Here is a 15,400-nt window from a genome sequence, read left to right as displayed (position 1 = left end):
ATAGGAAGTATGGTGTATGGCCAGCATAATATTCATTTCTATACGCACTGTGCGGTCTGCGGTTGCGTACATAATTGTGCTTGCGGTCAGCCGGACGGCTACCCGCAATGCGGCTACCCGCATAGTGCGTATACGCTCTTAGTGCGTATACGCTCCTCACATATATTATTGTGTGGCAGATATTAGATGCTTATTTACATGTAGGACCTAAATTTAAAGGTTCATAGGTACCTAATTGTCATAATATTGGTTCATAATATTGTAGATGCCATTGTTGTATTTGCATCGGAATTTTGTTCAGTTCGAAATGAAGATAAATAATATTATCCGCTATAAAGTAACTACCTCCTCATATCTAATCTGAGAAATAAAACTTAAATGTTTAGGTACCTATAAACCCATCGAGTTGAAGGAAAATTTAAGTAATTATTGTTGTTAATAATAAAGCTGAAATATTATATTATTTACTTGGAGTTTTGGAGCTTGCAGTTTGGAATATACAAAATATATTTGCTTTGTTGAAAGATTTTAACTGATTAATAAGTCAACACAGTACGATGAATAAATGCTCTTTACAACTCTACGTTTGAGTTTCGTTCGAGTTTTGTTTATCAAGAAACACAATTACCTACTCAAATCAATCTATTGATTTTTTTATACGTATATCCCCGAGTAAAAAATAAAAATAAAAAAAACTGAAAATAATAAAAAAAACTTGACTTTTCTTTGACTAAAATAATATTAGATACATAAAAAGTAATCAATTGAAACTGAATAGAAATATTATAATAATTTAATACCTGTAAATCATAATCCCTAACTTGTTCTAAAAATATTTTATTTAAAATAACGTTATCGCAGCGCACACCTCGACCCTTGTCAAGGAAAAAGGATTGATAGTCCATGTATAAACGTACGAGTTATCATAATATAAAACATTTAACTCCCACACGTTTTCAATAACATTTTATTATTTTACATTCAATACAATTTGTTAACTTCATAAATAACTTACAATTTTAAAGCTTATACCTACTTGTCGATTTTATGAAGTAGGGTAGTTACGAATATGTAAATTTTTTGTTATTACCTATCTGTAAAGTATAAAAAATCTTAATAATATAGTCGGTCTTCCGGAGACATTTCTTACATAAACCATGACCAAATCATGATAACACATTTTTTTTTGAATTATGCAATTTAATCCAAAATGTGTTTTCCCTTATAAAAATTGTAACATTCTGTGCGAATAAGAGAGGCAATTCCATAAATGATTTGCGTCATAACACCCAAAATGATCTCATTAGAAATCCTCTTTAGTAATTCTCGAAGTAATTTCACAGACAGATAAAAGGTTTTCGTCAAATTATTCGTAAAGAAATGACGTTATTATAGCATTTCTGGAACCTTTGTCAAACGGATACAAAAAGTAGAGATATAATTGAGGAATGTAAATTATCTGTTGAAATATTTTATGCTAAATTTTACTTGATCTTGTTGTAATCGAAATCTACGTTAAATCTAAATATAAGTATAATTTTATAAACTGGGACTCATTGAAACATTTCTCTTGTTTTATTTTATCAGGTTGTCTTCATAATACCACGATACACATTAAGCTTCATGATACCTGTATATTATCTGTGATCATACTATGTTTTTTATAGTGATATTCAATTTAAAAATATTGTATGACTCGTAGTATGACTCGTAATTTCACTTCTATTGTAAATATCTGAAATAGGTTAATGATGATGAGAAATGCATCTTATCTCGTTATCTACGCTGATTGTTTAATCCTTAGAAATTAGAATATTTTGAGATCAAGTTTGTTATCAAGTTGTAGAAGGAACTCTTTTCTTATCAGCATAATATTATTATACATAATAAATAAATAAAATTCACTTATTTCATTATAGACACTTAGACAATTAATGGTGCTTTAATGAATTGAGATCTAAGTAGACAACAGAATTCCTTAACAATAACTGGTTAGGCTTCTCTACAGTTTTCTCTATACAAAGTTTATACGATCGTTACGTAACAACTAACTGAAATGAGTTATTTGGTATATCAAGGACTTGAATAATTACAAATAGTCCACAATCTAATCTAAGTAAAACCGCAAAACGTTTGTCATTAGTCGCGCCATCAACGCAAAATGTTCGTATGTCATCTCGATGTGATATATTCTAACTCTTATGTTCCTTCGTCACAATGGGCAGCATTGGCCCAACAAATGATGGTCGATGTTTGCCACCATTACGGTGATTATGAACAAACATCTACAATGACGGCCAATCACAGACATGTAGGCCGTCTTCGTCTACACTATTGTGATTGCCTCTACTCGCCGAAAGCTGCCCATTGTGAAGGGGCCCCATTACTAATTGTAATTACTTACTGAATATTTTGAGACCTGTCTACATACTTGTATTATTAGGTAAGTTATATATTATTAGTGTTTATTAAGGATACAGCTTTGAAATTTCTATCATTTGAATTTACTTATATGAATTTAAAGCCTGGCAAAGGATTAAAAAGTTCTCAAATTCGCCATAGCAACTGAATGAATTCCGTGAATTTGAGAACTATCAATTGAATTAATTTAAAAATGAAATCCTATAACGCACTGCTGCAATAAATTAATTTATAGTAGACTAGTTGTGCCCTAAGGTTTTCCCCGCATTTCTCCGCTTCTATATTGGTCTTCCTCGATCAATGTTTACATAATATAACACTGGAGTTTTTGAAATCATACTCGATTACTGAAATAAGCATGTTCAACGAGACAAACAAACTCTTCAGCATTTTAATATTAGTATAGATATTTTAATATATTGATATTATAATAATGTGATAAATTGAAATATCCACAAGCTGTTGCTAATTTATTTTGATGGTGGAAAAACAGTTATTTCTTCGTATCTGTATTAATAAAAAATCCCATTACTCGTTAGTTGGACTATAATGGGTAATTGGGTAGTTCTAATCAAATTAACCGGTAAATAATAGTCTCATTCTACGACTAATTAAATGTACTAAGTATATTAGGTGACCCAAGTTTCCATCTGATTCAAGTGATCACTTAATATTAAGGTTAGCACTATATATAATTATGTAATTTTCTTTGAAAACTAACAACTACTACATTGATTCATGTAAGTACATTAGTTTATCATAACATTAATTTAAAGCATATCCTATTAGCTTCCCGCGGTTTTGCCCGCGTTTTCAAAGAATAAATTATACCCGCATAGTTCCCGTTCCCGTGGGATTTTCGGGATAAAACCTATCCTATGTGTTAAGCCATGTTACCTTCTATTTGTGTGCTAAATTTCATTTTAATTGGTTCAGTAGTATTTGCGTGAAAGAGTAGAAAACATACATACACATACATCCATCCTTACAAACGTTCGAATTTATAATATTAGTAGATTAGGATTGTAACAGAATAACGATTGTAAAGGAACTCATTTATTAACATTTTACTTTAAATTTCTCGCTTATTATCTGAATATCTTGAATTCTCGTCGAAATGATTTCCTCAAGCCTGACAAAAATGTGTATATTAAAAATGAAGTGAGATGGGGCTCGGACAAGTAAATTATTCAGGCCACGGCTATTCCTGAGGACGTCGCAAGAGTTCCCGCATGGATCGTACTTATAGAATAATGTATTACTTTACTTCTGGATTATTAAAGAACTGGATTACGGTGCAAAATCTAATGTGTAAATGCTTGAAACACTGTCAAACTGTTCCTTAGTAAGTGTCGCTTTGAAGAGCCTGTATATTTTATAGGTATGTCGCTACGATTCCAAGGAAGGTATTATTAAATTGGAAAACTATATCAGATTGTGTCAAATCTCTAAATAAGTATGTGGGATGGTCGAACGTATGTTTGTTGTTCTTTCACGGGAAAATACACTGAACGGATTTTGATAATACTTGGCAGTGGTGTAGCTTATACTTGTACGCCAGTCTGGTGACATATAAATAAAAGCTATAGAAATAACTACTTGCTCATACGGGTTCGTCCGCGGCTGAAACCGTGCGGCATAGCAAGTATTCTAAACAGCTTAAAATACGTACATTAATTTTACATGTTTTAATGTAGAGATTTCTTCAATATGTTTTATGACTGTAATTTTATTTTATGTAGAAAATATTTATTTATTTATTTATTTTATACTTTATTGCACACACATCAGAAAGTACAAATACAGAAATAACATAAAATAGAGAAAGACATGTACAAACGGCGGCCTTATCGCTAGGTAGCGATCTCTAAAATTACAGTCATAAAACATATTGAAGAAATCTCTACATTAAATTAAATAAAAATATATGACTATATACAGCAAGTTTATATAAACATTTTAACATTCGACAAATACCCAGATTAGACCCAGAACCCGCATTAAGCGGGAACTTATTTTGGAACTTATAAAGGTTATTCGGGCGACTGGCGAAATAGTACAGAAATCCTTTAAATTGAGGTCCAAAAAATAAGAACTTCGCTTTCGTAGTATGAATTGTGATAATTTGTTGGGTGAATAACTAAAAGCTACTTCTACGCTAGCTACTAGTTATTATTGTGTACTTCTACTGAGGTAAATTATTATAAAGGAAGCTGATATTTTTATATGGTAATGCCGGAAAAAACATAATTACAGAAAAATATAGTATAACAAAATATTGAACCCACACCCCATGTCAAAGTATCTGCGGTTTTGGTTTGGGTCATCAAAAAGGCAATTGAAAAAATAAACTCATTAACAAAGAAAACATTGGAATACTTGAGAGTAAACTGTAAAGAGAATGTGTTCTTTTTAAACAATTTAAACGTAACCTACATGGGGGACTAAATGTAATGAATAGCTATTGAATCGTTTTTCTACGTTTGGCGTTGCAGACTTGCGATTTTTAGCCTCATTTAATGACTCAATCATTTCTTACTATCAAAGATTCACTGTAGAAATTAGTCTAACATTATTTATGGTTCGATGAACTGAAGTACAAACTACAGTAAAAATCAGCTTATTTAATGCAATAATTATTCCTAGACATCAGTGAAAATAAAAAAGGAGAGTATTAAAACTCTCGTAACTTTAAGTTATCAGACCAATCGCAATAAATTATTTCCATGTCTATAGTGCCTACGTCTTATACATTTCATTTCAGTCTCTTGGAGTTGTTTAATCGTTCCATTAGGATTTTATGGCACATCTAATTTGCGATTAAATTAAAAGTCGCAAATTTTATAGACAATAAAATCGCACGTTTACTTCAAACCACTATGTAAGACAAAGGAACAGTTGAAACGAACTACACAGGAAATTAAAGCTTTCATGTGAATGGTTTAAACGTTTGGTGGAATTTATTAAAATCCCTTTCTCTTGGTATTGACGGTGTTTAGTAGAGAACAAACTTCAGTTAATTATATTGTGTCTCGTCTTTATTCAATTCGACTTGGCGCAGTGGTTACCTGCCTTATGTAGTGAGCCTTATATAGTGTCAAGTTACAGTATAGTTTTATTCGATAGATCTCATGAGAGCCTGTGGCTTTACTTGCGTGAGTATGTATATGTTACCGGAAATGTATGTAATCCGTCATTGTATACAATTCCTAGGAAATGTATATAATTCCTAAAATCGCACGGAAATGTGTGAAATAAATTATTTTATACACATTTCCTAGGAAATCTATACATTTCCTAAATAGCTATCGGAAATGTAAAACATTTAAGACATGTCGCAGGCAAATTTTATATTATCTGGCCGTTTACAAACGGTTGGCATTTTGTAGTAACTATGCCGATAATTCGTAATCAGAAATTTTTGGTTTGGATTCGGGGGTGGGTTAGGTTAGGTTCGTGTTTTTAAAACTACACAGAAATAGGAGCCCCACGAAGTGGGGCTCCGTCGGCTCGCGACCGTCTTTTTGTAGAATTTTGGAAAAAGACAAATTTTCGGCATATTAAAACAGCTAGCCGTAATGTAATACGGCGGATTATACATTCCGACTGCGCCAAATATACGCGAGGACAGCGGGATGAGGGGACTGATTACTTGCCAAATGAAAATTTGATTTTATAAGAATAAATATAAGTTGATTTTGTGATATTTACGTTAAAAGTTAGATAGTTGATTTTGAAAATGTTAATTAGTAAGATAATAATCTTAATACTATTATAAAGGCGAAAGTTTGTATGGATGTATGGATGTTTGTTACTCTTTCACGTAAAAACTACTGAACCGATTACAATGAAATTTAGCACACATATAGAGGGTAACTTGGATTAACACATAGGATAGGTTTTATCCCGGAAATCCCACGGGAACGGGAACTATGCGGGTTTTCCTTTGAAAACGCGGGCGAAGCCGCGGGCGGAAATCTAGTATGAACATAATATTATTACAATTTTACGGTATGACTGTTACCCGATTGTATCAATAAGAGGTATAATAAAAAAAAATAACAACGTGTTTTATTACAGAAAGCATTTACTTTACACATTTCCTAATACGATATTGGAATTGTATACAATTCCTAGGAAGATTATACATTTCCTAGGATATGCATGCATTAAATAGTTTTTTAAACAATATTTTATACATTTCCTAAATGGTATCGGAATTGTACACATTTCCTAGGAATTGTATACAATTCCTTGATTTCATACATTTCCGGTAACATATACACCAAAACAAAAAACAAAAAAAAAATCTGTGAGGTAACGAATTCAACGCATAAATTACCTACTTATCTTTAAGATCTTTATTTCTTATCTTTTTGACTCACAACGAAAGTGAATATTTTCACAATTTTTCCAACGCTTCATTGATGATGTTTCATATTATAATATTAGCCTTCATAGTATAAGTTGAAATTTTTTCCAATTATAATGCTATTCGAAGCAAAAGAACTTATCTTACAACATTATTTGTAAAAAGAAACTAATAGTCACATACATCTTATCTTATTAAACTCATAACTCTTTCATGTTAAAGAACGATTATTAAATATATATTAGGACAAAGAGTTTTGTCTGCGAAGTTTACGAAATTTAATAAAAACAGAACAACTTTGTGGCCTCCGTGCTAGGACATAAATCTTACGGAATCATGTAAAGCCTTTTACACACTGCCCCAGGGTTGTTGTTTTAGTGGTTAGGAAGAAGGCTTTACATTAAGTGGGGTGAATGATTTCAAAACAAAACGCAAAGGTAAGAGGAAATAGCCTTACATTTTGATCGTATTTCTATGTTTATGTCCGGATGTATTAAACTAAATCGTATCTCTTTATATTATGACTTTAACTGAACTCTGATTAGTATTATGAAATGGATAATAAGATTGTATTTCAGTTTTTATGTAATGGATAGATTACGTTTTTAAAATTGTTTCTTCTGTAGTTTCAATATTATTTAAGAAAATCTAAAGCATAACTTTATAGTTTGATTTTAACTATATCTAATAACTAGCTGCTCCGCGCGGTTTCACCCCCGTGGCTCCACTCCTGTTGCCCGTAGCGTGATGAAATATAGCCTATAACCTTCCTCGATAAATGGGCTATCTAACACTGAAAGAATTTTTCAAATCGGACCAGTAGTTCCCGAGATTAGTGCGTTCAAACAAACAAACAAACAAACAAACTCTTTAGCTTTATAATATTAGTATTGATTATAATTGTCAATTGTAAACATACCTTGAGTATAATAAGATTTTGTTTCAAAAGCTATAATAAAATTTATTATTTATATTTTATTTGAGCATTATGTATGACGCTTTATGCCCTCTTAGGAAGTACCTATCAATCAATCCATTGTTAATACAACATTCATTTTGAAGATAGGAAAATTTGTCACCACGAACAATCACGACTGTTTCCTTGTTATTTCTTATCTGTGGAAAGATACTATATATTATAGCATAAATTTTCTTTATGAAAAATGTAATTTAATTAGTGCAGTGTAGTGGTGGCTCAGTGGTGAGGACCTCGGACTTGAAATCGATGGTGGATTATGGTCTGATCCTTTGCGGGAGGCCCGTGTCCCAGCAGTGGGAATATTAAGTGCTGATAATGATGATGAATTAAGAAGAAATTGTACAGCTTTTTGTTTTTGTGAATATTGAGATATTATGTAAACTAAACTAGTGTATGTACTAGGCGCACGTCGCCAACAAACATAGGTAGTGTATGTATCTTGTCCTGAAGAATATTCTGATTTATATTAAAGTTAGACAGTCATTTATTTTCACGTAATTTTTAAGTAATGCCCTTCGTTTGTAATACCAAGTCCAGAGTGAATAGGTTATATCTAGGCAGGCATGCCCTTTCATAGACTGCATCACTACTTACCATCAGGTAGTGGTGCAGTCAAATGCCTGGCTATTTTATATATAAAAAAGTAATGTAACTCTTCGCTACTAATAATATATATTATATTGTAATCAAATTATTATCAGTGGCGATTAAGTTTATTTTAACTTTCAATACATTTCGAAAAATTCTCATTTACACTCCATTCCATTAGAAATATTTACTTTTCACTTAATTATCTTGAAGTTAGATAGATTATAGATGATGTAAATAGATGTATTATGAAGTAAAAAGTTTAAAGCCTTCTTTGTTGTACTTGTACTTAACTACTCTTATTCCTATTAATGTATCTATTTTTTACATCTAAACCACATAACCGATTAGGATGGAATTTGGTACAAATATATCTACTCGTAGTTTGACACCCTGGACTGGGAAGGATAAAGCAGTTTTTATCCCGGAAATCCCGGATACAAAACACGCTGGTAAAACCCAGGGGCCGTCTATTTTATCCTATGTATTTAAGATCTCCTGGTAAATCTTATATGTACCTATCTAACTAACATAATAATTTTAAGTTTTTATTAATCTTTTATTGTATTATGAAACATGATAACGTTAATGGTAGAACCTAAAAACATACTTTCAAAGAAAACTAATTTCTATAAATCTGGAAATACGTTTGAAATCTGAATAACGTTAATATTTATGTTAAATTTTAGAAGGCACATAACAAAGCAGTATAAATTACAACTGTGCAGATCTGATGTGTGGCTCCCGCGAGAATCCAAGATTTATCATTTATGTATGAACATCCAAAATTGCCGGTATTTCTTAAACATAATTTCATGTTGTAATTCGTCGAAAATCCTCACATTCTCCGCGTACAATTACCTGCGAGATATTTTGAAATTAATAGTTTACACCATTACACCTTACAGTAATTTGGTTGGTAATTAATAATATGCATAAATTAATTTAGCACAGAGTAGGTAACTCTAAATAGTATCTTATCTATACTAATATTATAAAGCTGAATAGTTTGTTTGTTTGTTTGAACGCTCTAATCGCAAGGAGATTCGAAAAATGATTTCATTGTTAATTGTTAGATACGAGTACGTACCTAGTCTATTAATCGAGGAAGGCATATTATCTAAGCATAATCTTATATATAAAATTCTCGTGTCACAATGTTAGTCTGCATACTCCTCCGAAACGGGTGGACCGATTCTCATGAAATTTTCTGTGCATATCGGGTAAGTCTGAGAATCGGCCAACATCTATTTTTCATATGTACCACGGGCGAAGCCGGGGCGGACCGCTAGTATTATTATAATATCATCACGCTAAGACCAAGGAGCGGAGCAATGCGGGTAAAACCGAGTGGCACACCGCACATCTAGTTTAGTATAAAGATTGTATTTGCGGTCGCTACTTTTTTATCTAAAGCATATTAAAAAAATACACTCTATTTTCACTAAATTTCAGTATTAGACTTCTAGGAGAAAAAAATATTTAAAGTACTGTAACTCCAAGCTGGTTTGTTATTTTTCAATTCAATTTGTTCATAGCTTCATTCATTATAATGTAATAGGTTACGCAAACTCATGCAGGGTCGGCGTAAGGGCAAATTAAAAAGCTCGTTAAAAAAACTTCCTAAAGGGCTCACTTTGTTTTACGTTGATTGCATACAAAAGGAAATCGGTTTATGCTAAACATGGTTTGCATTAGCATGGTAGGAAGGACCTTTAAAATAAAACCAATTTTACGTAAAATGATTTATTTCTTTACAATAAATACCTTATTTTATACTAGTCGTGTGTACTAGTTTAACCAACATAGATTATTATTTCCCAAAGGATAATAGATATATGCTGTTAATGTATTCGAATTATTAATAATTTATCAGCTTGAAACACTCTACACGATAGCTTTTAGATAATATATTATTGATAAAAATCGTACAATTTTTTTTATACATAAATAAAAGATGAAGTGCTTATCATATTCGTTATAATATCAAGAGGGCCAAGGTCGAATCTAAAAGGTGATGAATTTTTCCAACTGTAATTATTCGATAGATGTTTCAATGATTTCGGTGCTTCGTCTTATTTTACATCGGTCATGCCAGATCTTCCATTGAACTTTCTTAGTATAAAATATAGAGCTACTATGAGAGCATATTTCTTTATATCATCAATTGATTTTTGATTGATTTAGGTATTTAGACGCATTTTTGTACACTATTATATTATACTGTGTAATATACTGAGGGAATTGTACCAAAAATATGTTTAGATTTAAAATGTAAGTATTAAGTAAAGGTGTAGAACCCTATAATTACGATATGACCAAACTCGGTAAAGTTTATAAATAATAATTAATTTGTACAAAATGTAACAAATTAAAATGACTCCAGGCTCTCAAAATAGTGAAAACTGTTTTTCAGGAGCCTTAAAAACAGTTTATGGAGAGTGTCTTTGTTTTGTCGTGCTATTCATTATAATATTGGAATGTTAATCATTGTTTCAAATTAATACCTACAACATCATATACTTTAATGTATTTGGTGATGAATTCACATTGTAAATATAATCTATTTAACTCAAACATCGCACAAACAATACTATATGTAACTCGCATCTTGAATAGAATCTCCACTCAATAACTGTTTATATGTGTTTAATCCTCGAAACGTACTGTACTCAGCACATTACGACTGTTTGCATGTTTACAGATACATACATACAGACTGTAAATAGATGTGTATTAATAGACACAAATTCAGAAACATAATTGTACGGCGAATGTAATGTTATGTTGTGTGTTCTGTTAGATGTATTGTATAAAATAGTGAGAATATTTTAATTATAAATACGAATAATGGTATTATACTAGGTTTCCGCCCGCAGCTTCTCCCGCGTTTTCAAAGAAAAACCCGCATAGTTCCCGTTCCTGTGGGATTACCGGGATTTATAATATTAGTAGGATGGTTAAATATTTAATAATAATAATATAATAATACAAAAGATTTATTGCAACCAACAGAACATACATAATAATACACAATACAAAAAAGGGAAAACAAACATAAAATAACACAAAATAATAAGGAATTATAGAAATAATAAAATTTAGTGATTTTTAGTTTAAAAATCTAGAATCTGTTTTCAATAGGTATATTATAGTATTTTCTATTAATAATTCTTAACAGAAATAACAGAGCATTATAAATTATAATTTTACTTCATATATTTTCATATTTGACTGTGTTATATTATATTTTATTCTAGGCTCAAAAGAGATAAAATTTTTGCACCCGCTCCAAAGATAAGTACCGCTATAAACTTTTATATGAAATCCTTCGAAATTAATTCTAGCGAAAGAGTTTTGTAATAGTGCTCTCTCTATCTTTATGTTTTGTTTTTAAAATTTATTAGTTAACTCCTAGTGTGAATTATAAACAACATGTATTTTTCTGTTTAGAAACATATTTTATTTTATAGACTTGTAGTGAAATAAATAATAACTGTGGATATTTATAACATAATATTGTTTATTTTGTTGTGCTACATAATATATTTTCTGAAAGAATATCGTAGAGCGAATGGTTTCTAATTGTCTGTTTGTATATACATATAAATATATTTATTATTATTTAGAATAAAATATCTTCAAAGAAGGTTTTATTTTAGCTCTAGTTGTGCTCAAACAAGCTTCTTCTAATAAATAAACTTGATATTATTTTATCTAATGACCTCACGAATCACCATACATAATGTTATTGAATTTAGAAAATAATGTATTCGGTTTTTCGCTCAGTTCTCAGAGGTGATTGAACTTTTATAAAGACAAAAGTCATTAGTGCTACGACTTCTGATAGATACATTATATAATAAATAATATTTTAAATCGAAATTATAAATACGAATGCCCTATTCTTTCAACAGCAATATATTTTAATGTACAGAACTTCAATTATGTAAAATGAAGATATGAAAACTATTTCATTACTATTTAAAACATCGTAAAATAACTTCATCGCTCCCACCTTAACGTTGAAAGTTGATAAGCCCCGGGATAAACAGATTAATTTCATCCTATTTGTATATAAATAACAACTGTAGTTACGTTGACACTGGGTTAGTAGGTTTTTGAATGGGTACTTTACGTGTCCTTTTCAAATAGAAGCTGGGCACAAAGATAAGAGACATTTGGAATAAGGTTGGACTACATTTTTGGTGGCCTTCAGGATATTTACCTTGACGGGTGGATTGAGGTGTGTTCTCGGAATTTAGAAACGTGGTTTAATTGTATCGTTCAGGATATTATGTGAAACGATACGAAATAAACCTGTGTATATCTTTTATTTTTACTCCCTTTTCAATAAAGAAAGAGGTTCTCAAATTGATTGTTGTTTTATTTCTTTGTTTAGATATAATAACTAATATAAATTGCGAGCTAAGTGCGATGAAGGATAGGTTAATAGATTTAACATTTTGTTACAAGGTAAGTCTGTGTAATATGTAATTATAGCTAAAAATGTCAAAGAAGCCACGTGTATAGCTGTTCACGCACGCTCGATGCATTAATATGTCATAGTATATATATCAACATCCTTTTGTATTGTCACGGAGAAAATTCAAACCTTACCAACTTCTTTCCCCTAACCATAAAGATAACAGGGTGATAATTGAACAACACACCTACACATACTTTTCCTTATTGAAATATTACATTAAATTTCATATACAATAACATTAAACTATATTATGAGACCACATAGAAATAGAATAGAATCTATAATAATATAATAAAGTTGAGAGTATGTTTGTTTGGTTGAACGCGCCACTAAAACTACGGGGCTCAACGAGTTCGATATGACATAATCTGTAGCATTCAACGTTTAGATCACATCAATAGCTACACCATACCAAAATTAGTCAACAGTTAACCCCTAATTGCTCTTCTAGAACTTGAACACTAACTCCAGTTCACTGTTAGATAAATACCTTCCTGTAGGAACCCTTAATTAGTGCTTGCTTAGTCTTTATGTTACGTGACCTTTGTTTACGGGTCGAATAGGCTTTGTGTATTGTAGTTCATGTTCTGATGACCCGTTTGTTTTAAACTCTGCGAAGGTATTCGTATGTAAGGGGATTCTTTCTCTACTATTGTAATATCGTACCTATGTAGGCTTAATATGTTTCATTGTCCACTTTATTTAAATTTAAAAAAAAATATTTTGTGCTATAAGTTTTAGTAACGTTTATGCTTTATTTCTTAATGTGCTTTTTGAGTCTCATTTCAATATAGGTAATTTTTTGTATGGAATATTGTAACAAGTAGAAAAACACAAAAAAATAACATTATTACATATTAACTAAACTAGGTACCTTAGGTAAGTATTATACCAGGTGGAAATAGAATGAAAAAATCATATCAAATTCAAAATGCTGTTTAAATTGGGAAACACAAACGGTTAGGCTAATGATTGTAATGAAGAGAAATAAAACGCACATGTATCAACAGTAATAATTTATTTCTTTAAAACTCTGTAGGAATCGTTGTTTATCTGAGAGCCAATATCAAGTCTAGAATGAGTACGAACACGGTGATCTTCGTTGTATGGAATAGTGCATCTGGAAAAAAAAATATTTTGTCAAAACTTATGCTCAAACCAAATTTTGTACAATGAATGTATGAATTAATGCGTATTTATTTCCAAAATATCAAGGTAATATCATCTACTTTTTTTTAATAAACAGATTAAAGAAATTAAAATAGCAACCGGTTTCAGGTAAAACAAACGCGGTTATTAGTATCTATAGCATTCAATTGTACAAAATTTCTTCCATGGTTACCATAAGATTATATTATGTACCTACCTACAGAATTATATGTTCGTAGAGCAAAAAAAATGCAAATAGTTACTCAGATAAAATTATGATTTTTCGTAAAATGTTACGACTAGAGGAAAAGATAAAGAACTTTTCTACATAGTGTGATGAACGATAATTATATAAAAATAGAAGGGAATAATATATCACCTAGCTGTGAAAGTGAAATTTTGGCCTAGATCCAAATTATCAAATTATACAATGGCCGCTTTAAATATGTAAATTAATCTTCATAGAGACAAGAACAGAAATTTCTTATTACCTATTGTTAATTTAATGTAAGTATTCATATTTTTTATAACGCATAATAAAGGATAACAAAAACAAAGTAACTATTTAATTAATGTATCTTTTCATGCTAAATTTCCAACCTGAAGATTTATATATATGCTATAAAGAAGACATATTATTATAACGCACAGGTTTTCGAAAAATAAAAACATCTATATTATATTGTAATCTCTCATTATTGCCTATAGATGACCTAAATTTCTTTATGTTTGTCTTTAAAATAGACTAACTTAACTGCTTATTCTATTTAACTTTAGATATAAACTTACCACATCCACCAATAGAGGGCATATTAACAGTATTCAGCTCAGTATCTTTCAGGAAAATATAATTCGCTTTGAACCCGGTTCCATCCAGTCGATCATTGGACCTAAACGTCATTCTGAAGAAGTTTCTCTTCGATGTCACTTTGAGGTCCTTTAATTGACCACAGTGGCGAGTACCACGGGAATTGACCTCGTTCGAGAATTGCACATAGTCGCTGGCTGATACCACCTCACATCTAGGAAAAAAATAGGTATTATTAATTAGCACATTTGCAGTATTCGATCACCAGGGTAAATACTGTATGGTACCTTTTTGATACGATTTTGCGATCATACTTTTACTGGAAACTTTAGAAAGAGAAGTGTTTTATATAGAACTTTTTCTTAACTTTAATGAGTGCGTATTTTTATTGACACAAATTATCTCAGAAACTTATAACGAAATAAAAAATATGTAATTTTAATTGTTCGAATAAGACAAACTATTTTGACAAAAAATTCATACCTATGTCAAAAAATAGTAAATGTATGTATTGTAACAGTACCTACTTATAGTATAAATGAATTTTGTTCAAAAGCTTTTAAACAAAGAAACATAATATCAAAGACTATCTTC

General features: G+C 30.7%; 1 protein-coding gene across 1 annotated transcript in view; it reads right to left on the bottom strand.

Annotated features, from left to right (window-relative positions):
- Positions 1–13,850: 13,850 nt before the first annotated feature.
- LOC149908556 (suppressor of lurcher protein 1-like) overlaps positions 13,851–15,400 on the bottom strand; it is a 42,542-nt gene continuing 40,992 nt past the window's right edge. Inside the window, exons 14-15 of the mRNA XM_090102039.1 lie at positions 14,788–15,020; positions 13,851–13,969 (exon numbers count right to left, since the gene is read on the bottom strand). Of these exons, the coding sequence (XP_089958165.1) occupies positions 13,899–13,969; positions 14,788–15,020 (304 nt within the window). The 3' untranslated portion in view covers positions 13,851–13,898. The remainder of the gene's footprint in view (positions 13,970–14,787; positions 15,021–15,400) is intronic.

Source organism: Colias eurytheme, chromosome 5 (genome assembly GCF_061535395.1).
Source record: "Colias eurytheme isolate Ceu_HAF_F1 chromosome 5, ilColEury1 Martin Lab GWU primary, whole genome shotgun sequence".
Classification (NCBI taxonomy): domain Eukaryota; kingdom Metazoa; phylum Arthropoda; class Insecta; order Lepidoptera; family Pieridae; genus Colias; species Colias eurytheme.
The sequence above is the reverse complement of the archived record's forward strand: the minus strand, read 5'-3'. Positions and strand labels throughout refer to the sequence as shown.